The sequence below is a fragment of the Falco naumanni genome, chromosome 3, assembly GCF_017639655.2.
Source record: "Falco naumanni isolate bFalNau1 chromosome 3, bFalNau1.pat, whole genome shotgun sequence".
Classification (NCBI taxonomy): Eukaryota; Metazoa; Chordata; class Aves; order Falconiformes; family Falconidae; genus Falco; species Falco naumanni.
Window position 1 is genome coordinate 44222502 of NC_054056.1, and position 21938 is coordinate 44244439.

Below are 21938 nucleotides of genomic sequence, written 5' to 3' on the forward strand. Positions count from 1 at the left end.
GATAAGGGCCATGTTTTGCATGCCTGTAGATGGATTGCAGAGGTGGTCTCAGGAGAATGGAATCAGCCACCGGCTGAATGATCCAGCCCAAAACCCATGCAAAATGTTTGTGCTGGAGATACTAGTGAAAACAGATATCCCAGAGTGCAGATTCCATGACTTTTCACCTGCCTTGCTCCTTTTGTCACTCACTAACACCTGCCTTCACTAGAGCACAGCAGAGGTGTTTTCTATTGCACTTGACACCACTTTCTATTGCACTTGACGCCACTCTGCAAGTCTCTATGTAACACCAACATGGTATGATGACATTTCATATGTGCCTTCAAATGTAGACAAGCAATCTGTTAAGGTGTTACTTCTGAAATCATTCTGTACTTTAATTTTGAGAGAACAATGCTGATTATTTTTTTTTTATTTTCATCTTTGGTGGATCAGCTTTTTTAAGTAAAAAGATCAGATCACCAGGGAGGATGATAGCTGGCTTTCAAGAGCCCATACATATGTATGTCATACAGATATAAGATGTAAATCATACAGATTGTATCTTGAAGCATCTGTAGTCTGTGGACCATGTTATCCAGCATGTTGAGACTGCTTTGTACTTCTCTGACAGTGCTTGCAACCTAACTTGAAATAATTTAAAATTGCTCACAAAGTATTTGTGAAAAGGTTCATGACAATTATTTTTGAAGCCTGGGGGTTAAATTTCTTTCTTTCCTTTAAAGGTGAGTTGCTTTCATTCCTCAATATTCCCAATCCCAAAAAGAATCCCACTGAGATACAAAGATATGAGTTCTCTTGCTTTATTTTAATAAAGATTATGATTGTCTGAATTTGGGAAGGTTTTGTTTGTCTGACTCTTCTTGACTTTATTTTTTTTTTTGTTCCAAGCGGTACTGTCTATTGATCTCTTTCTTCCCCATTTTTCTCTCCTACCCTTCCCTTTTTCACAATGTTTTCCTCCTGCAGTGGGGTCCCAGGCATACGGGAGGCTGTGAATGAAAACCTCTCTTGGTGTTCTGATTCTTCAGCCACCTCCAGTGCCATTTCTCCAGCTGAAAGGCCTCTCTCCTGCTCTAGAGCAAAGAACTCTTCTAGCAGCTCCTCTTCTGTGCCTGATTCATCTGTCTGTCATCATAATTCTGTCCTATCATCACCATCTTCACCTGCGGCAGCATTACTAAGCTCTTCCCAAAATTCATCAGCATCTATTACTCCAAAGGCATCTCCAACGGTGGAGAAATTACCTTATGTACCACATACTCCTTTTCACCTCTTCTCATATGACTTTGAAGAGTCTCCAGCATCTGCAAAAGAAAAGGAAGCAGAAGTGATGAGGGAAAACAGGTAGATTTTATAAAGCTGACATTAATTTTTAGATAAATGAATAACAACTTTCAAGAGTTTTGTAGCAGTAATAGTGCACTCTTTGTGCTGTATTGTATCCAGAACCTAGTGTATTAGTTTTAGTCCTGTAAGCCTGTATTATGATTTGATTGATATTCTCCCCTTGCCTTTGTTGTCTTCAGTTGATCTCACTTTTCTTCAAGGTCCCTAGTTAATAAGTATCCTGGCCTCCTCTATACAGTAGGTAAATAACCTGTGATCCGGGAGATCAGAGAAAGGAGCACTGTTTTGCTTTCATTTACAGCAATGTAATTTGCTGGCATGATTTCATGAAAATTAATGGAACTCTTCAGCTATAAAACCAAGAGAAATCAGGTTAGCATTTGGAATTCAGGGGTGAAATCCAGGCTCCTAAGACTGAACTGATAAATCCTGAATTTATTGTTAGATTACAGTGCATATCCCTGTCATGCAATCTCAACACGTGCTTGTAATAAGGGTAGGTTAAACCCTATAAAGAGAATATAGCACTCAGAATAGACAGTTTTTCCTCCACAACATCTGCTAAGTTCAGTTGCCACTTACACATTTCTCTTAGGTTTTAATTTTCATTTTAAATTTCCCCATCCCACCCATTTTTTAAAAAAATGTTTTGTCTCAGTGTGTTTTCAAATAAAGTAGTATGACAATAGGTAGCACTAAAAACAATACTAGAGAATCTGCTTGAAAAGAGGTTGATGATTTTTAGCTGCCTCTTCCAGTCATCAGTGTTCTTTGAATTAGGTGCTGAAAATGTACACATATATTGTGAGCATATTTATTTCTTCCTTTCTCCAGCAGTTCTTCTGAATTTCTTCATGTGAACAAATATTTTCATTCCTTTGATCCTTTTAATTTTCGATCTTTCTCTTCTAATAGGTGGGTTGTTTTCTTCGCTTTTGCATTTCACTGAAAAGCCTGTAAATCCAAGTAGCTGTTGACAAGGAACTTAGTTCACATATCTTTCCTTACCTGCAGCTTGAACACTGAAATTCCTCTAAATTTACATTTTCCTGCATAGGTGCAATTTTCCCTTAGGCCTCTCACACTTATTTATTGCGCTATCATTGCAGTTGCTGTTAGAGTTATACTTTTTAGAGAGTAGATTCCTAAATACCTCCTGTTCCTGCAATACTTAGTATTTCTGCAGTGATTCTTTTTTCCTCTGACCATTCTTGTGCTTCTGGTTACCACATAGGATCAAAGGTGTGGTGCCAGGAAGGATTGTGCTGGGTTTGTTTGGAGAAAAAGGAGAACAAAGCTTGCATGGTTTGGGCTATAATGTGTTCATAAAAGAGGTAAATGCCTGGGGTTTCTTCAGAGTAATGACTCCTGGGACAAGGCCATTGCATCTGCATTGGTATGTGGGACAAGAATGGATAATTGAAGTAATAGCCACTACAGAGGAAGGTTAGAAAGCTAAACATTGTGTTAAGGATACAGACTTACCCTGGTGTGCTGGTTTTGCCTTGCTACTCTTCCAGAATCTCTGTCTCCCTCCAAATTTGATATGTAGGGATGCCATGTCCAGGCCAGTCCCTCTGAATTTGATTTTGTTAATACTTGTAGGTCTGAGTCCATTGAAGGTGTATTGTCTCCATTTTAGTGAGAGTTATTTTTGGACTAATTGAAATTCCTTGGTCTGAAAAAGGATTCTGTTCTGTCGACTTTTTCACCGTGCAGAGGAGAAGAAAAGCAAGTGTAAGGGTTGATGAGTATCTCCTTTCAGTTGATTGGAATGGAAATGCAGGTTTCTGTTACTGTCAGGAACATAATGAGGTCCGAGTTGTTCTCAGTACAACAAATTTTCCTGATCACTCACTCAGTATGGGCACAGACAGAACATCTTCTGAGCTGAGCCTGCCAGAGAGAAGACCCATGCAAGATTTGTGCTACCAGGGAACATGGCGCTCCACCGGGCCACTGTCTCCAGTTTCCAGGGCAAGAATGCCAGCAAGGCAGTTATTTCCTACAAAATTCCTTTAGTAGCTTAGAAATGTGTGTGTTGGCATTTTTTTCCAAACTTGTTCCCCTGTTCCTGGGCAGGCACCATAGTGTCTCAAAAATAGATGGTGGTGGTGGAGTCTTTTCTAAAACATAAACCTGGAATTGTTGCCAAAGGGGCATGTTCTCTAAAGCATGATCCCTTCCATTATAACAACCCCTAACTGAAATCTGTTCTGATTTTAACACGGGCCTTGGCAGGCAGCAATGCTGTTGTACCCTAAGGAATGAAGCTTGACACTTTGAATGAAATTTTGCATGGCTAGATGAGTGTGCTAAATGGAGCTGAAGGAAACCAACCAGCCTTTTCAAATAAAATTGCTGAGTGAAACTACTGAGTGCTGATGTGTGTGAGAGAAGTAGCAGAGAAAAGATAGGGAGGGTATATTATATCTTATGAATGAAAATATGGAAAATTATGTTGCCTTATTTCCTGAAGTGAATTTTGTCGTTTTAATGAGTTGCCCTTGCAGAGTACTTACATAAAGAGCATCATATGCTTTCCACGTGGGAAGATGGTATTGTCGTGAACAGGAATGTTAACATTTTCCCACATCAGGAATCTCTCCTTGATGTGCTGTTTAAGTATGACGGATAAAAGGCACAGCAAAGCAACACAAATGTCTTTTCTATTCAGTACAAGAGCCAGGATGAAAACGTTGCTACAAGGGACTCTGGGCAGGTGGCCATTCCAGAAGTCCTGGAAACAATTTCTCTTTGATCAGCAAGCTGACATTGAAGTCAGGCAGGTTTTGTGTTTCTTTGAATGGTGGGAATGGCCGATAGAAATTTCTAAAGCCATGCTTCCAGGGACATATCTTTTTAACCACTGTGATGACTTTTTACAGGCATTGTATGAAATGGCTCATAAGCGATGACTTATGTTGGGGGAGGGGAACGAAAATACTGTGTGCTTGAATTGAAAAGAATGTTGATGCTTTCCATTTATACTGCAAACATTCACAAATCATGGATGTCCATGTTCACATCATGCCTTGGGAACACTACTGTTTTCCTTACTTTCACTAGATATGAACACTGCTAACTTGGACTGGTTTGATTCCTTTTCTAATAGCTAGGTGTTGGCTTCCAAAACAGCTAATGCATTTAGGTAACTGAACAGTGATTTAAGTCTTCCTGTTCTGAGTTGTCACTTGGGAGGACCATTCAAATCTTTCATTATTTACCATACCAGTAGCTCACTGTTTGAATAAAGTATGGCCATAACATGTTTGATATTAAAACTAGATAATAGGTTGCATATTTTGAAGCTGGGATTACAACAATATATTTAGAAGGTGGATGTTTGAGATGTTCTGTGTATGGGATCACTGCCACCCCCTAAATGAGGATTTACTGTTGCATGCTGGCTTGCTGATGGATTCTTTCTGTCTCTCCCTTTCTCCTACTTTCCTTCCCATTTCTTCAGATACAATAGCTATGGCAGCAGCTCTTACTCTTCTCCACGACCTTACTCTGGTGTGAGTGCCCCTACAACACCAACTTCTCGTTATGGGACAACTCTCTCACCGCCTCAAGAGACCAAATCTGACAGGTTTGTAAATTAATCAGTGTTTTGACAACAGTTGCTTTATAGAGACAGGATGAAGGAGATAAGTGTAAGCTGTTGTGAATGGGTACTGGAAATATCTTCTAGCCAGATCTTTTCTAATGTTGGAAAGAAAACAAAGAAAAATCTAGACTTGTGCACTTCCCACTCATTCTCAAACCTTTTTCTGACTTTGTGTTAAATGCTGGATGCATTTCCATCCCACTTCTGCTGCTTCCACTGAAATGGCTAAAACATTGTTGCTTCACAACTCTGCTGTTCTAAGTATCAAAAGCTGATCAAAGCACATATTATGTATTTCCATTTTTTAAAAATAATTTTAGACAGTTCTATTTTCACTTCTGTCATCTTAAATCAACTATAAAATCTTGGAAATGTGCTTAGCTTAGAATTTCCTAGGGCATAATTTTTTCCTTCCTTGAAAATACATGATGCATCTCATTGTATTTCATCAAAGGAAAAATGTTTCTTGCTGTAGGTAAAGCAAACTCATAAGAATCTACTAGTTATACCAGTTATCAGCTCACTTTAAAAAAACAAGGAAGGGGCGGGCGGGAGAATAGGGAACCCCACACCACCACCAAAGAACCAGTATTTTGAGCAATCAGAATACTCTCTTGAATTATGTAAGGTACTAGGGGAAGAAAAGATAGGAAAATATTACGGCTATATGAAGGAAATTCTCCCTGGCAAGAGATTTGGACTAGCAGAAGTTAACTGACTGTTACAACCTGAAAGTAAATGACAGCCTCAAAGGATGTCATGCTGAGTTTAAAGAGGAAAGGTGTAAGTTTTTAATTAATTTAATGTAACAATAATATAATTACATAATTTCCAATTAGGCCAGATGGGCTTTGGGTTGTTTGTTGCCCAGTTGGCCTCCTAATTCATAAAACTTCTATTGCCACCCTTTTTTTCAACTGAAGACTTTTTCAGGATAATTTGTCTGTATTCCAATTACTTTTTATTGCTTTTTTTTAATATTTCTATATGTGTATAGAAATACATGTATATAAGTTTGTGTGTGCATGTATCTATGATTGAACCTACCTAATGCCTCACATCCTTTCCAGTCTACTACTTGGAATGATTCAAGTTAGGTTCTTCCAGCATGCATGTATTTCTAGCCATGAGGTACTGATTTCATCCTTTTTTCAAAATGAGTAATTACATTAAGTGTATCTTTGGAGAAAGGCATTGTTTTTCATTTGCTCATCTTCCTAGAGTAACTTCCCTTGATTTGTCTTTCCTGATCTGAATTAAATTATTGCTGAGTGAAACCTTAATAAAAAACTCTAAATCAGCATTTTTACCCCCTTTTACCTCAGCAAAACGGTTGCCAGATAAGCAAGAATTAAAAGTATCCCTCTGCTTTTGAAGTTTTACATTTCCAAGCCCCTGCTGTTCTGAGCTTCTGATTGCTACTGCAGCAAAGAAACCCCAAAGTGGTCAAACACTGAGATGACTAAAGTTCGCTGGGTCCGTCCTGCGAAAGGTTGATTGCACTGGCCCAGCTCCAGTAAAGGAAGCAAGTTTTCTCTGCAGCATGCACATAAGTGCATTGCTGGTTTGGAGCCAAAATGCCTTGGCCCCACAGGATGAAGCTGTAAAATTCACAGATTCATGGCGAGTCAGGCCAAAGGGAAGCTCTGTAATAATCTGTTGTGACTTGTAATGGGTCTCACAGAAGCTAAATGAAAGACCCCTGTACGTTCACGTTTTGAATTGGCAGTGCATGACTTCTCCTGGAAAACATTCCAGTATTTATCATCACTGCTAGGAAAATATTTTATATTTTGAAGCCAGTTTGTCTAGCAGCATCTTCCAGCCATTACACGTCTTCCTGCTTTTCACTGTAAAACTGGAAAGTACTCTGCTTTCAACTATCAGATCTCCTTACATGTTCTAAGTGTCTGAATACAATGCTCAGAGTTGCATATCTCTCTTTCCTTCAGGTTACATTTACAGCTTTCCACCTTACATGATAAAAATATCTCTGCTCTTGTTTAAATTTGCAGCTTGCTACTCATGGTAGTTGAATTCACCGGGATTTCTGCATTTTTATATTTGAGGGATGTTACAGCCTGGTGCTTTTTGTATGCTAGTCTCTGAGAAGTGTGAAAAATGTGTGTATGCCACAGCTGCATGTTGCCGGAAGAAGAGATGCAGTTGTTTCTGGAAGGATAATTAAATTTACAGGTTCAGATGCCATTTTGCATCAAGTCTTGGGTTTTTTGAGTGCACTGCCATTGCAGATGTATAGTTCAGCAAGCTCTAATGGAGTGACTGCTCTGAAGAAGGGCAGAAGCCTGCTTTTATTTCATTGTCCTGAAAAACATGCGTTACAGAAATGCGCATGCAGAGATCAATGAACAGAATTTGCTCATTGGAGAGTAGGCTGTTTAGTGCATGATGCAATGCTCTGTGCTAATTAGTAAGTGGAAAGTATTGTGGAAGTTTTCATAGTCTTCTATCAATGGTGTTTGCCTTAGATTATGTAAACATTATTTCCTTCTCCTGATGGTAAAAGTTTACACAGATTCAGACACCTAAAAAAAAGCTAAAAGATGAGGAGGGAGAGGAAGACACTTGATAAGAAGCAGATGCATATCTGTGGTTAGCTCCAAGGTAAGTTTTCTGCTTTCAGTTTAGGATTATAGTTATTCAAAGCCTCCACAGAAAGATTCCTGTCTTTTATCATGCAGGGAAGAGCTTCAGATGCAGTTCCTGGTACTGTTTATCTGACCTTCGAGAATGAGGAGGAAGGAAGAAGCAGCATTTAGAGCAGTGCCCAACAAAATGATTCATGCTCCATTCAGTTACCCTGACAAGCCTTTCAAACCCTTGACTGCATTTTGCTTATGTAAACAAGAGCTACAACTTAGGTGGAAAGAAGCAGTGTGGCTGACATTTTGATATTCATGCTTTTTAAACCCTCTTTGACACAGAATCCAAAAAAGCAGTATAATTCAGTGCAAAAGTAACTAGTTCTGTTCTTTGGAACCCACATAATGTATATATTTCTGATTGTACAGCAGAAGAAAAGGCTTACTTTACTGTTTCTAGGTTTCTAAATTCAGCTGCAGCCTTTTGCCAACTTCTTGCAATGCTGTTGTTCTCTCTCATTTCTCTGGATCCCCTGTGGAGAGCCATATTTCTGAAGTGCATATTGCAGCCATGGGAATCCTGGAGGGCAAATTGCAGGGCGCTTTCTGTTCAGCCCTTCATTGGGAGAGAAGAAGGGGTATACTGCTTTGCTCAAATCTCTGCTTGTGAAAGTTGCTTCTAATGTCTAAGAAGTATAACCCAGTGCTCCTGTTTTCCACTGCCAATGACTGCTTTGCTCTGTAAATGTACTCTCCCACTCTTCACAACTTAAATCACCAAGTAACTCTTTCACCCAGTTCCTAAAGGAAAAAAAAACCCTGTCAGTCTTGATTTCTTAACCTCATAAATTTTGGTAGCAAAAGGGAAGAGCAAGACATAGCTGGAGCATTCCAGGGAGAAAAGCATTTTTCTGTACCTCCAAGTTGCTGCCTTGCCTGGGGGAAGAAGGTGGTATAGGACTCTTATGTGCCTCCATGACTTGTGCTCACACCTAGGATATTCCTGTTTAGCCAAAGACTGTTTTCTCAGACTCTGAATCTAAGATAGTCACTCAGTTTGAAAGCTTCAGCCTGGAATCTGTAGCTGAACAGCAGACTTATTACTTGCAAAGCTTCACACCCCCTTACAGTGTGTTTTTGGTGGTGCAGTGTATGTGTTGTTGATCGTGGCCACAGTTAGAGAAGACCCTGAAGGAGTCTAACTTCTAAGGCAAGAGCTTCTGAATTCAGCACCAACTTTAATTAATTTCATTGCCAGAAAAATATTCTGCTGGTGTGGTTGCCAAGGTAGGTTTCTTCTAATGCATTTGCCAGGAGGCGGTTCCCACTGGGCTTGAGAGCTAAACAGTAGCACAGTTAGCCTAGTTCAAAAAGCCTTCTTCTCGGGCCACTGTGTGCCAAGGGAGCAAGAGTTCACGGTCCCCATTCTCTTGCCTCTGTTAAATCAAATGCCAGAAAGTTCAGCTTGCAAACCTCCACTTCTGGATCCTCTTGGCCATGCACTGTGAACTTAGTCTCCAGCTCTGGCTGGTTCCTCTGAAGTTCTTCCAAATCTCCAAGATTGGTAGGGGCCTGCTATGGTGTCTGCAACTTATTCCTGTTTGATGCACTCTCTAACTTTTCCAGACCATTAGAAAATAGACTAAATAAAGATGAAATATGTTTCACAATCCTTAATCTGTTTCCTGTCTTACTTGCTTTATGATCTATGGCAGTATGTTGCCTTAGGCTCCAGTGATGCAGGGCCTTGAGTGTTGAGTGTTCATCTCCATGTTCTTATATGTCTTTTAAAGGAGATGTACCTTCAAGCGTTTATTTCTACAACAGGTGCACACAGACACTGAGATTAGGGTGACTAGGTTATAGGTGATTTTTTCTGCACTGATTTTAAAGACACTTTAAACACCATACCTGAAGCATAAACTTGAAGTGCAGCATAAGTCTGCAGATAATCTTCTTTTGAGTTTTATTCCCTCTCTAGGTGCCTGGAACAGTGATTTTCTGGCAATCTGGTACTTTTCTTTCAACTTTGTGTCTCTTAAAAGCAAAACAAAACAAAGAAAACCCACCTGCTTGAGAATGCTAAACAGCTTTTCAGTTAGACTTTCTACTAAAATTAAAGGTCCCTGTAATTGACAACACTAGGTAGGTGCCGCTGGATGAAGCTTCTTGGCAGGTTCTCTTTTTTTTCTTTTCTATTTTTTTTTCATTAGCCATTCATCACTAATCTGCACTCTGGAGTTACCTTACTCCAGCTGTTAAGCACTAAGGGAAACCAAGAAACCTATGAAACAAAACCCACTATACAGCCTACACAGTTGCTGCCCTCTCAAGAACAACCTTTTTTTCCTTTGCTTTCTATTCCACTTCTACCATCTCCAGTGTGTCCTAATACACACTTCTGGGCTCTCAGACCAGAGACTGTGGCCATTTTTTTATGTGGTAAATGCCAGGCAGATCTCTCACTCTAAATAACATAATGAGGAAGGGATAGCTTGGTAGTTGATAATAGTGGCCTAGGGCAAAAGCCTCAACTTTATTGCTGAGATTTTAAGAGGAAAAGCGACCTTAGGAATTACTTGATGATTTACAATTTGGGAAGCAGTGGTGGCGTACACTGGCTTAGCTGCTTGTCAAACTACTGTGTAAGCAGTATTCTTGGTGCAGCTTTGGAGGCTTCGCCATAGGGCATATGTTTAAACAGAAAATTGTGAGCTGGGTTACAGTTTCAGACTGCAACACGTTGCTGGCTGAGCATGCAGCGCCAGGTGCTGGTGCTCAGGGGAGACACGTACCTTTAGCCGGGATCTATGGGGCATGGGGGCTTTGCAAGCCATTCCCGGGCAATTGGTGACTTGCATGAGGATGAGCAGCTGCAGCCTGGAGAAAGGCAGAACCACAGTGTAAAACCTGTACACATCGAGCTCTGAGAGGAGTGCATATATAGAAAGTCCTTGCGCATTGCCCTGGCTCTGCACAGCGCTGCCCTGCTGCAGCTGGTTTTTGTGTAGTCCTTCAGGCCGGTTAAAAGTCCAACGTTAATCAGTTTTTCTCTTCATCATTCTCAAGTTTCTTTCTCAAAGGAAGCATTAATCAGTAGTTTTATCTCTCAATTCTCTGTTTATTTTTGAGAGAAGTTTTGTAAAGATTCCTCAAGTAATGTTTAGTCTGTTTGCAAAATCTTATATCAACATGCTTTTGAATTTGCCATGTCATGTAGGGAGACATAACACACAGAGAGTTTAACTGTGAAAAGCAATATGGCTCTTGGCAGCTTTGCCTCCTCTTTTGTTTCTTTCTAAGATGGAAAGTGGATTTATTTTGTTAAAGCCAAGAGACATTTAGAGTTACTTAATGCCTGAGTAGGAGCTGCCGACTTTTGTTCCCTCTCTGTAGCATTCCCATGACTACTGGAGCAGGAGTACTTTGGAAAACTGGGTAATTAGTGCTTCCTTATTAAGGTTATTAATGATTCTGACCCTTGTTATATTAAAGAAAATCCTGAATATTAACCTTATGACCTAAAGGGATTTCCTCTCGTAAGTCATCTGTGATTTTTTTATATATAGTTCCTAAAAATATACATTTGTATTTAGTATTCTTGCTATAGATATTAATTTCCATATAGCAAATCTTTAAAATTCAACTAATGGAGGAAATCACAGCCACAAAAGAGTATTTCAGAGTTAACATGAATGAAGAAAATTTGAAGTTGGTAGCTGCGAGTTTGGCGGAATAAAGTGGCTTAGAGTAAAACTGAAATATTTTATTTAATTTTCAACAAGATTGGAGTAATTCAGGTCACATATTCCCCTTTGCGCTATATAGTCTGTGATGAAGTATTGTCAGAAAACTGAAAGTACTTGCAAAAAAGTGTGAGATATCTTTTGTCTCTCTGAGCTTGTGTTTTTAATAATGATTGCTAATTCACTGTGTGTCAAATGCAGAAGGTCAGGTTTGCTGAATTTTTATTCAGAAGAGTCGTGGCCTACAATCAATATTTTCATTTTGTGTCCTCTGCCCTGTATATATAGATATATTTTTTTCCTTCTTTTTCTTTCTTTTTTCCCCCTAGTCTTTGCTTTTTCCTGTGTTCTTCCAACAAAATAGATACCTAATGACCTCTTTGGCCCCAAGTCCTGATGCAATGGCGTGGAGCTATATTCTAAAATCCCCAGACTTAGACTTGCTCTTGTTGCGTGTTTTCTTTCTGGAATGAAAGTGTAACAATATAGCTTGTTTAGCTTTTTCTGGTTTTAACAGCAGGCAGAAGAAGGCTTTTCTTAATATTTTTATATTAACAGTCCGTTTTTAATAGCCTTGTGTTCTCTACAAGACTAAGAATAGTAATCAGAGTAAGCATCCTTCTGGATTGTATTTATGGAATTGAACAAATGGTTGATATTACCAGCTGGTAATGTATGACACCAGCCATACAATGCTGGCATATATTAGCTATAACCCGCTTTCGTGAGTTATGCTTTCATAGAGTAATCACATGCTCTTTTCTGTTAAAATCTCTTGCCACCTTTGATTCAATGCCAGAATTTTTTTTAGCCTTTTCCTTACTTACCCATTTTTAAAAACACAGACTGTGACAGTGAGACTTAAATATTCCTGAGGTCTGAAGGTACTGTCACCCTCTAAACAGCACCAAAGCACCAACCTTACCTGGCAGCTGAGCCCACGCCTGTCCCGCCACCTTGTCTGGCCACTGCCGCTGCGATTTGCAATTCAAGTACGAGTTCAGAAAAAGTGAATGTTTACTTTAAACATTTTTACCAGGGGAACACAAAGACAAAAAAACCCAGGTTTTGAGGCAAACCAAACATAGACAAATCTCTTTTCAAATTGTTTAGAATATTTGAGGAATATCTCTTACCACTTGCTTTTCCTTCTGGCTGCTTTACAGGTTTGTACACCCTGAAAGTACCACCTGCTTCCTCCAGGTTTTGTTTATGCTCATGTAGTAAATCAAGGATGGAGTTTACTAGCTACTAAAATCTGCTTATTTACAGTTGCACTTCACGTTAAAAAGAGGATTGACGCACCCAAATACCAGCTGTGTTACAGTGTTTGATAGCAACAGTGAAGCTGTGAATGTATGAGGTTTCATAAAGGAAATGGTCTCAGCATATGATGTGAAGTGTGGTCTTCACCAAAGGCACGTGTCCAGTCGAGTGCACTGGACGCCACAGCTTCTAACCACTAAGCGAGCATTAAGTCAGCAATATCAGTGCTGTTTCTTTGCCTGTCCTTTTCTAAATGTGACTGAAAACCCAAAACTTGACTATTTGTGTTTTAAGAAGTTATTGCCACACAAGGAGTCAGGTGCCCATATTCCTGTCTGTTTAATTATGACCTGTTTCAACAGAACCTTCTTGCAGCTTTGACAGTTAGTTTTGACCATTTCATGCAATAAACCGTTGTATGTAACATGGCAGGCCAGAACTGACTGTGTTTGGGACAAATTGATAGAATCAGGTATCTTTGTGCAAGCTGAGCCATAGCTTGTAACTCAGCTGACGTGTAAACTCATAAAATAACCAGTGGGAAATACCAAGTTTTGGCTACTTATTATTGATTTGATTTGTTTCCAGGAGGTGGCAAACTAATATGGATCATGGATACTCATTTTCAGTTTTGTCTTAAACGTTGGCCTTTTTTTCTGACTGTTTGGCTGTAGATCTTTTATTTAGATTGTGAGGCAGCTGTTCATACATTGCATATTTTAGCCAAGTGAGCAATGCTAGCCAAACTGTGCTAGATCAAACCTCCAAACAAGGTGTTTCAGCATTTGGAGACATTTTACTACCAAGTTCAGGTTAAAATCCCATCTGCAGGACTGAGCTGCACATCTCCATGTGATTCCCCTGTAATCCCGTGGATAAGAATGTGTCTTTGCTGTGGAGCCCCAGAGCTTAGAGCTGAAGGTTTCCAACCTGCTAGATGCTGTGCAGACCTACAATCATTCTTCTGGTCTCTCAGCACCACCCCATCCTTCCCCTTAATTTTCTTTCAGGTTCTATGAAGTCATAACTTCCTTTCATTCCAAATGGAGTTTGCAGACTTCAGGGCAGGCAGCTGGATAGGATGGAATGGGATAGGATAGCAAGCTGAATACACAGAACAGATTGGACACTGACTTGATAGCAACAATTTTGCCATCCCTTCCAGTTTATTTTCAGGTGTCTTCACATGGAGGCAATGTCCTGTTTTCCCCTTCCGAGAGCAATTTCTGATGATATATCCAACCTTGCTGCCATATTACTAGCTTTTGAATCTTAGTACAGTGGTGCTACTTTTTCTGCTGAGAGCTTTCTCTTGCAACATGCAGTAAAAGGTCAGAAGGTAAAATAAATTTAAAATATGTTCAAGGAAAAAATCACCACACGTACTTGACTGTCAGAGTCTGAGATTATTTTTTTCTTTTCTTGGTGCTGAGGCATTTTTTTTTCTGCTTTTCTTGGTGCTGAGGCATATTAGAGATTTTTATGGTTTTGAGCGTGATCCAGCATTGATACTGTAGCTCTGGAAGAATGCCAGCAGGGAGCCTTACAGAATATCAAGTTTTATACCATCTTATGTAATGTTTATGTGGGTGGGATAAGACATACTGAAATTCAGTTTATTGAAATTGTTGAAATTATATTCATACTGCCCTGATGCCAGTGAGACTGAAATGCCTGTTTTGCGGCATTCCTACTCACACATAGACATAGACACTCACGGAAGAAAGGTTTGTGTTAATGTTTTTGTCTTCTGCACCTATTTTCACTGGTGAGCTGGTGCCATTACACTAAATGCCTACATTGTGCAGCTATAAGCATGTAAATAAATAAGGGAAAGGGTCTGAGTTCTTAAAAATAATGAAAATTTATTCAGGTTTGCAGTGCTGGTTTGAGAACCTTCCTTTAGAAAGCGTTTAGTTTCTTTTCAGAAAAGGCAGTGTCTATTTCTCTCATTAATCTTTTCACTGCAAAACTCATGTTACAACAATGCACAGAAACCATTCTACATAAGTTATGTCTTTTTTATTTTATCAGTATAATTCAATCATTGTGGATATATTTACATCTGTATAAAGCTACTCTGTACAATACAGATTTTTCCTGTCTTAAGAGACAGGAAGAAAGACATGTTTACACTGAGATTACTCTATTACCATGTGGGAGTTTGGTGGTACCAATACCACCATGTTGGGGGAAAGATACGTGATAGGAGCCAGTCTCCTAGCCATTGTACTACTTGCAGTAATAAAAATAAATAAAAAAATCTGTGTCAAGACCAAACTGTAAGTGAATATAAATGTAGCATTTTTGAATTGTATTTGCTACCTGAAGCTGTTTAGTCTAAAATAAATAAAGAAATAAAGAAATAAAGAAATAAAGAAATAAAATAATCATTTACATATCTGAGAACTCTTTACTGTAGAGGCTGTCATTTCTGACAAAAAATGTCCCACTTTTTTGTCTGGGCATTTACTCACCGTATCTTATTCATCTTAACAGCCTTCTAAACAACAGCTAGAAGTGTGATAGTCATTGCTGGTGGGACATTGAACCTTCATTACAGTAACCTACCATGGAGTGTCCAGTTCATAGCTATTGTCAGAGGACTGCAGAGAAGGTCCCCTTTCAGACTAATTCTTGCTTAGCCATAAAACAGGTTGTAGAAGACTGGGTTTGAGGGTTTTGGGGGTTTTTGTTCACTGTGATCAGAACAAGAACGAATGGGTCTAAATGGCAAGAAAAGGAAATTTAGGCTAGACAGCAGAGAAGCCTTTCGGGCTAGCAGGGGTAGTTAAGAACCAGATGGTTGTGGTACATCCATCATTAAGGATTTGTAAGGCAGGTCAGGCAAACAGTTTTCAAGAATGGTTTGAGAAGACTAAAACCTGCTCTGGGCAAGGAGAGAAGAATGGTTATTCTGTTCTCCTTCAGCCCCATTTCCTCGGATTTTTGAATAATGATTTTGATGGTATTTAATGATTATTGTAACTAGCTGCGCTGTCCCTGTGTGTTTTACTCCTGTTTGCTCTTGCAGCATGTGCAGTAAGGAAATCATGATAACAGAATTTGTTAATGTATAAAGGAAAAACTATGCCCCTGTCTGGCAGAGCATTCAAATTCTGAAGGGCAGCTGGGACATGTTTTAATGGAGGACTTAGCAGACCTGGCTTAACAGTTGGACTTGATGGTCTTAAAGGTCTTTTCCAACCTAAATTAGTCTATAATTATATGATATCTTCTTTAACTTTTGTTTTTCTCTATACAGGATTCTCAGGTGTTTGTGGCACATCTGTTTTTGACCTCATTGCATAACATACTTGGAAATTGCTGGGAAAATAATCCAGCTTTTTTTTTTTCTTTACATTTTCAAAACTCCTTTACAGGATTAATTTTTCAGTTAACATGATTAACAGTAAAAAAAAAAAATCTATTTAGACAATATAGCAGTTAAAATAGACTGCAGAATTCTTACACGTACTTTATTTTATTTATACTTCAGAAATTTGGCAACTTAAGAAGCCTACCCTATCTCTTGTTCTTCAGCTTGTCACAGCATCTAAAATCAATTTAGCAAGAAGATACTTAACCAGTGCTTTGAAGTATCCATACATAAATATTGCCTTGTCATTCTGTTGGTTGGGATTATGTTTCTTACTGAATGATTGCTACTCATTTTTTTGCCAGTATAATCAATAAAAGTGACACTGAGAAATCTGATCTTCCCTCTCTGCAGGCCAGCTTTGGGTGGTCTCCTTACATCATCTTTTCGGCAGCACCAGGAGTCCTTGGCAGCAGAAAGAGAAAGACGACGTCAGGAGAGAGAAGAAAGGTTGCAAAGGATAGAACGTGAAGAAAGAAACAAATTCAAGTAGGAACCAAATTTGTTCTCAGTCTGTTACTTTAATGCATGATGGATTTGTAAATCATTGAGACATTCAATTGCAAAATAATTGAACTGATGAATAGTTTGTGCATCTCTTTAGACACCTTTCTTGATCTAAGTATCTTAAGAATTGATAAATTAAACACATCGTGATAAATTTTGGCATTTAATAAACCAGTAATCTTTTTAAAGAGAGCTATATATTCACCAATTATACTGTTTGGGTATCTGCAGAGGCCAGGTTTTATTAGCTAATATACTTCCTAAAGTATAATCTCAGTGAGGCATAGGGTTTGAAGATTAAACAGTGGGAGGAAGGGACAGCACCGAGACATCTTTTTGTTTTTATGTTCTGCAAACTAAAAGTGTTTTGCTGTCTTGGGATGTATGGTAGTGTTTTTAAAGTATTTTTTCCTGCTTTTCTCAACATGTGTCTCTTCCTTCTGGAAACAACTGTCAGAAAGTAATTAGCGAAATTATTGTTCAAACCATGGCCAGATGAAGGCCTCAGCTGAATATAGGACTCTCCATTTTCACATCAGAAAACATTTTCTGTGTTGTGGGATCCCAGGGTGTGCTGCCTGAGGATACTGAGGCAAGCCCTCTCCTTTTAAAACCATGCCTGGAAATCCTAGCACAGGCATTAGCAAAGACTGCAGTGGTCTTAGGATAGGTAAGGAGACTATACCTGAAGTGGTTTGCCTACTGTCTGAAGAGTGTACACTAAGAAACTAATTTGTTTCCTCATAAACAGAAGTGAAAATTAAATATGTTGTTTAGTAGTTAGAAGACATTATGTAGTATTCTAAAGAATGGTTGGATAAAAGTTTTGTAGCCTTAGAGTTGGTATTTGTGGAGAAGATGGCACTGGGTTTCATGTGAGCTTGTTTATTAGTATGCAGGATTGTTTTCACTGTAATCATCTCTTTAGTAAGAAGAGGAAATGGTCTGTGTCACAGTGAATTTGGAAAGAGAAGTAACTTACTAGTGGGTGGTTGGTTGGTTGGTTGGTTGAAGGAGATATTCTCCTGGCTCCAGAAGACAGTTAGTTTTGAAGCAAATGAGAGGCGGAGGGAAGGTGGAAGAGCACCATAATAGGATCTTTGGCAGCCAAAAGCTGCCCAAGTTCTCCTGAAACAGAAACGATCAGGTCCCAGTCTTCAAGCCTCTTCCAAAAACTCTCCCTCTAAGTGGTATCATCAGGCTGCAGCAGGATGCCGTGGACAGCCAACATGATCTTTCAGAAAGGAAACTCTCAGACCAAAAAAGCCACCAGGACATTTGGCAGCTTGACCTGTTTGAATAACAGATCTGCACATTTCCATAGAGGTTGGCTGCAGTAGCTGTTCTGTCACAAATAAGAGCTTCCTTAAAGTCAGAAAAGGTATTTTTTTAAAAATGTACGTCTTCATCCCATTATTCAAGATTCAGAAACTGGTTAACTAAACATTGTGATTGTGTTGCATATTTAAGATGACAATTTTTCACTGCCCAGTGCTTTCATCTTCTAAATTTGAGTTCCCTTGTCACCCAAAAGGTGTACCTTGAGTTTGAGTTGAGGGTCTCCAAAGCCACCATACTTCACAGACAGACAGCACCCCACAGTTGACTAAACAGTCTGGCAGGAGGAGGACAAAGCCACAGCAAATTATCATGGACAGTTTCGTAAGAGTTCTTGGGATTACATTATCGTATCATCAGTCTGGCTAGAAACCCAGTCTCTGAAGATGTATTTTTGATTAAAAATAGCACTTGAAATTCACAGCCTTTAAACTCGTGAGCAGTACTGGATTTACCATCATGACTCATTTGTTATCTCATTCTTTCCAACTCTGCCTCAAGAACATTGCACTAGGTTCTGGCACCGTTATTGACAAATCGAGGATAATTTAAAGGAGAGCATCACAAGTTGTGAAAGGGTTTGGTTTTAGGAGAAGGATTAAAAAGCTTCATAAGCTACTGCTAGGAGAAGGAATGCTGTACATAATGAACATTTTTCTCAGTAGAAAGACTGTTGTACTGGTTGCATATGTAGAACAATGTCTCCTAAAATACAGGGTTATTCATTGGCTGAAAGGAAGGGTGAAAGTTGTCAGAGGGGAAAGAGTTAAAATTTGCCTGCTGAAAAATTCCTAGATTTTTTTTTTTCCCTGGAGTTATTCCCATAGCTATTGTAATTCCAAAGAATACTCTGAAAATATTATAAAAGCGTAGCCAGTTCAGCGATTCAGAGGTTGTGGAGACAGCCTGAAACAGTAATATGTGTTCCCTGGTAACAGACTGTTGAGGAGCACTTGGAAGCAAATGTTTGATAGCTAATGGTATAGTACATGATACGTAATTCATTTGATGATACAATATAAAGGGAAGAAATAGTTTTTTATTCATAAATGGAGTAGCTCTAAAAATCTTTCTGGTACTCACAGCTTACGCTGTAGAGGAATCTAACAGATAAGGTGAAAGCCTCATGAGTTTTGTCTACCAGATTCAACAAAACGTTAAAAATATATTGTAAGGAACTATCTTGCTGTGATATTGAGGCAGGCTGGACATCCACTGGGTCCTGCTGTGCTCTGAGTTAAATTTGCATCTTCATTTGTGGACGTGACAGTACTGCCTGAAATCAGTGCTCAGGTGTCCAGCAAAGCTGACTTGGCAAAAGTTAAGTTTGTGAGTTACTTGAGGAGCTGTGGGAAAGGCAGCTGAGACAGAAGGGAGGTATCTAAAACACAGGGTGAAAAACAAAGACGTGAAAGGCTGTAACCTGTCTGGTTATCCTGCATGCACCTTGTATGAACAAAGAATTGTCCTACTCGGTAATGCCAGTCCACTGTCCTGTTTCCAGCTGTGGCAACTAAAACACACTGAGAAAAGGTACATTAGAAAGAGAGGCAATACAGTATGCTCCCTGCCTTGGTCTAGCCTGCCAGGTGCCAAGGTTCCTGTTTTGGGGTATTCTAGATAGAGCAAATGAGGAATGGTTTAACAGCCACTAATGTGTCTGCTCATTATGGATAGGACCAGTTCATTGTATCTGATTTTGGATACCAGGTTTCAAAAGGTGCTTCAAGGTCTTCACTTTTTGGTCGTTTTTTTTTTTTTTTATAATTACTTGTAATGGTCTTCCAAAGTACTTATTTGGTGTACACATGTGGTGTATGCATGGATGAGTAAGTGTACAAACACACATTTCAGCATTTTATTTTTTAAAAAAACTAATAATTTTTGTCAACAATAGCCTTCATTGTCTCTGATCAGCTTGTTTGTACTGCTCTTGGTTACTCCTACTGTACTTCCACTTCTGTTACTTCTCTTACTCTTCTGGTTTCCTCTGCAATTTACTGCAATTCTCTTTTTAGCCGTGATTATTTAGACAAAAGAGAAGAACTAAGACAAGCAAGAGAAGAGAGGTTTGTATATAATGCATCCATCCTTCCCTCTGGTTGTTTGCACTTGCTATATTCTTTACTGTGAAGCTGTCGTGTATTTGCATTTTTAACTCTGCATGTACAGAACTCTTCTATTCCAAAAGATTTCTATAAGAAAGCAGTTGTTTCGTTAAAGAGGAGAATGAAGTCCAGCTGTAAGCACAGCAGTAAATGAAGAGCAGTGGGACTGGAATGCATAAGAATGATTGATGATCTATCTTTTATCTATCTGTGTGGGAAATAAGCTTACTCCATTTGCCTCAGAAATTTGCCCAAGTTCAGTATAGTTATAAATTGAATAAGTCTGTCTTTCTCGCCCAGTGGGTCCCAAGCTTTCTGGAGGGTCAGAAAAGGCAACTGAGGATAAAGGAAACTGGGGTTACAAACATTGCAAAACTGCAGTCACAGGCTGATGGAAATGGATCTGACCCACTCCCAGCGTATTTTAATCTTTCAGGGCCAAGTTTTCTTTGCCAATCTCTCTAAACAGCAGCAAGTAAATTACAAAGCTTAGCAGTGTTTATCATTGGGACACTGTATTAGTTTTTGTCATGGTTTAACCCCGGCCGGCAACCAAGCCCCACGCAGCCGCTCACTCACCGCCCCTCACCCAGAGGGATGGGGAGGGGAATCAGAAAAGAATGTAAAACTCGAGGGTTGAGATAAGAACAATTTAGTAGGTAAAGCAAAAGCCATGCATGCTTTTTGAAGCAAAACAGGGAATTCATTCACCACTTCCCATGGGCAGGCAGATGTTCGGCCATCCCCAGGAAAGCCGGACTCCATCACGCTTAACGGTTACTCGGGAAGACAAACGCCACAATGCCAAATGTCCCCCCCTTCCTCCTCCTTCCCCCAGTTTGTATACTCAGCATGATGTCCCATGGTATGGACATCTTTGGCTAGTTTGGGTCACCTGTCCTGGCTGTGTCCCCTCCCAATTTCCCGTGCCTCTCCAGCCCTCTGGCTGGCAGGGCCCAAGGAACCAAAAAGTCCTTGACTTAGTATATACATTAACCAGCAACAACAAACCCATCAGTGTGCTGTCAGCATTGTTCTCATATCAGAGCCAAAACACAGCACTGTACCAGCTGCTAAGAAGAAAATTAACTCTATCCCAGCTGAAACCAGGACAGTTTTATTGAAATACTATATTTAAAGGGACTGAAGGTTTGGAATTGTTTTCCTTTTTTAAATTCAATTAAAGTTTAGAAACTCTAGGCTAAGCTGGGAGCTATGTGCTTATGAAAGCACATTTTTCAAGGAATACTCAATTAGAGACCTTTGCCTTTCAGTAGCTTAATCTCTACCTCCACTAGTAATTACACCCTGGAGGGAGCTTTTGTTTTTACCTGGAAAATAAGCATATTTCTGAATAAATAGTAGATCAAAAATAATCCAGATTGATTCAGTTCTGCTTTTATGGCTCCCTAGAGATTACTTTCTAGAGATACTTTTGGATTGTCAAGAATTGGAACTACATTATCAAAGAGAGCAGCCATCTCAGAAATCATGTTTCCTCATTTTGTTTGGGGTTTTTGGGTTTTTTTTGTGTTTGGTTGGTTGGTTGGTTGGTTGGTTTGATTTTTTTTCCCCACAAAATCATCATACAGGAGGCAGTTAATTTCTGCAGCCTGAAGTCTGATCTATTGTGGATGAAGTAGTAATACTGAAAAATTATTTTGACATCTCAAAGAGTAAGAAAAGTGGATGGGCTTTCCTTTGTCCTTTCAGCCAAAGCAATTGCAAATAGTTTAAAGCATTTTATAAAATGAAACACGTCTGAGCACATAAGCATCGTATACTGATCTTAGCTGTGTAAAATCTCTTACAATTACTGTGCTCATCAGAAAAAATTGAAACAAATTAGAATCGAGCTCTCCAGCACTTTCAGGTTGTAAGGGAATGTACCAAGTAAACTGGAGTATTTTGGGGGAAGTATTCACCAGCAGAAGGGCGTCACTGCTGTGCAATGAGACAATTTCACTGGTCATTAGGAATGTGTCTTTATCCTTAGGGCTCTTTTGAACTGAAATGTTAGACTAT

General features: G+C 39.3%; 1 protein-coding gene across 3 annotated transcripts in view; it reads left to right on the top strand.

Moving 5' to 3' along the window:
• The window catches only part of FHOD3 (formin homology 2 domain containing 3), a 415861-nt gene that overhangs the window by 311957 nt on the left and 81966 nt on the right, over window positions 1-21938 (top strand). For all 3 annotated transcript variants that reach the window (XM_040587702.1, XM_040587700.1, XM_040587701.1), the window contains exons 12-14: window positions 973-1350; window positions 4823-4948; window positions 16315-16449. In XM_040587702.1, the coding sequence (XP_040443636.1) occupies window positions 973-1350; window positions 4823-4948; window positions 16315-16449 (639 nt within the window). The remainder of the gene's footprint in view (window positions 1-972; window positions 1351-4822; window positions 4949-16314; window positions 16450-21938) is intronic.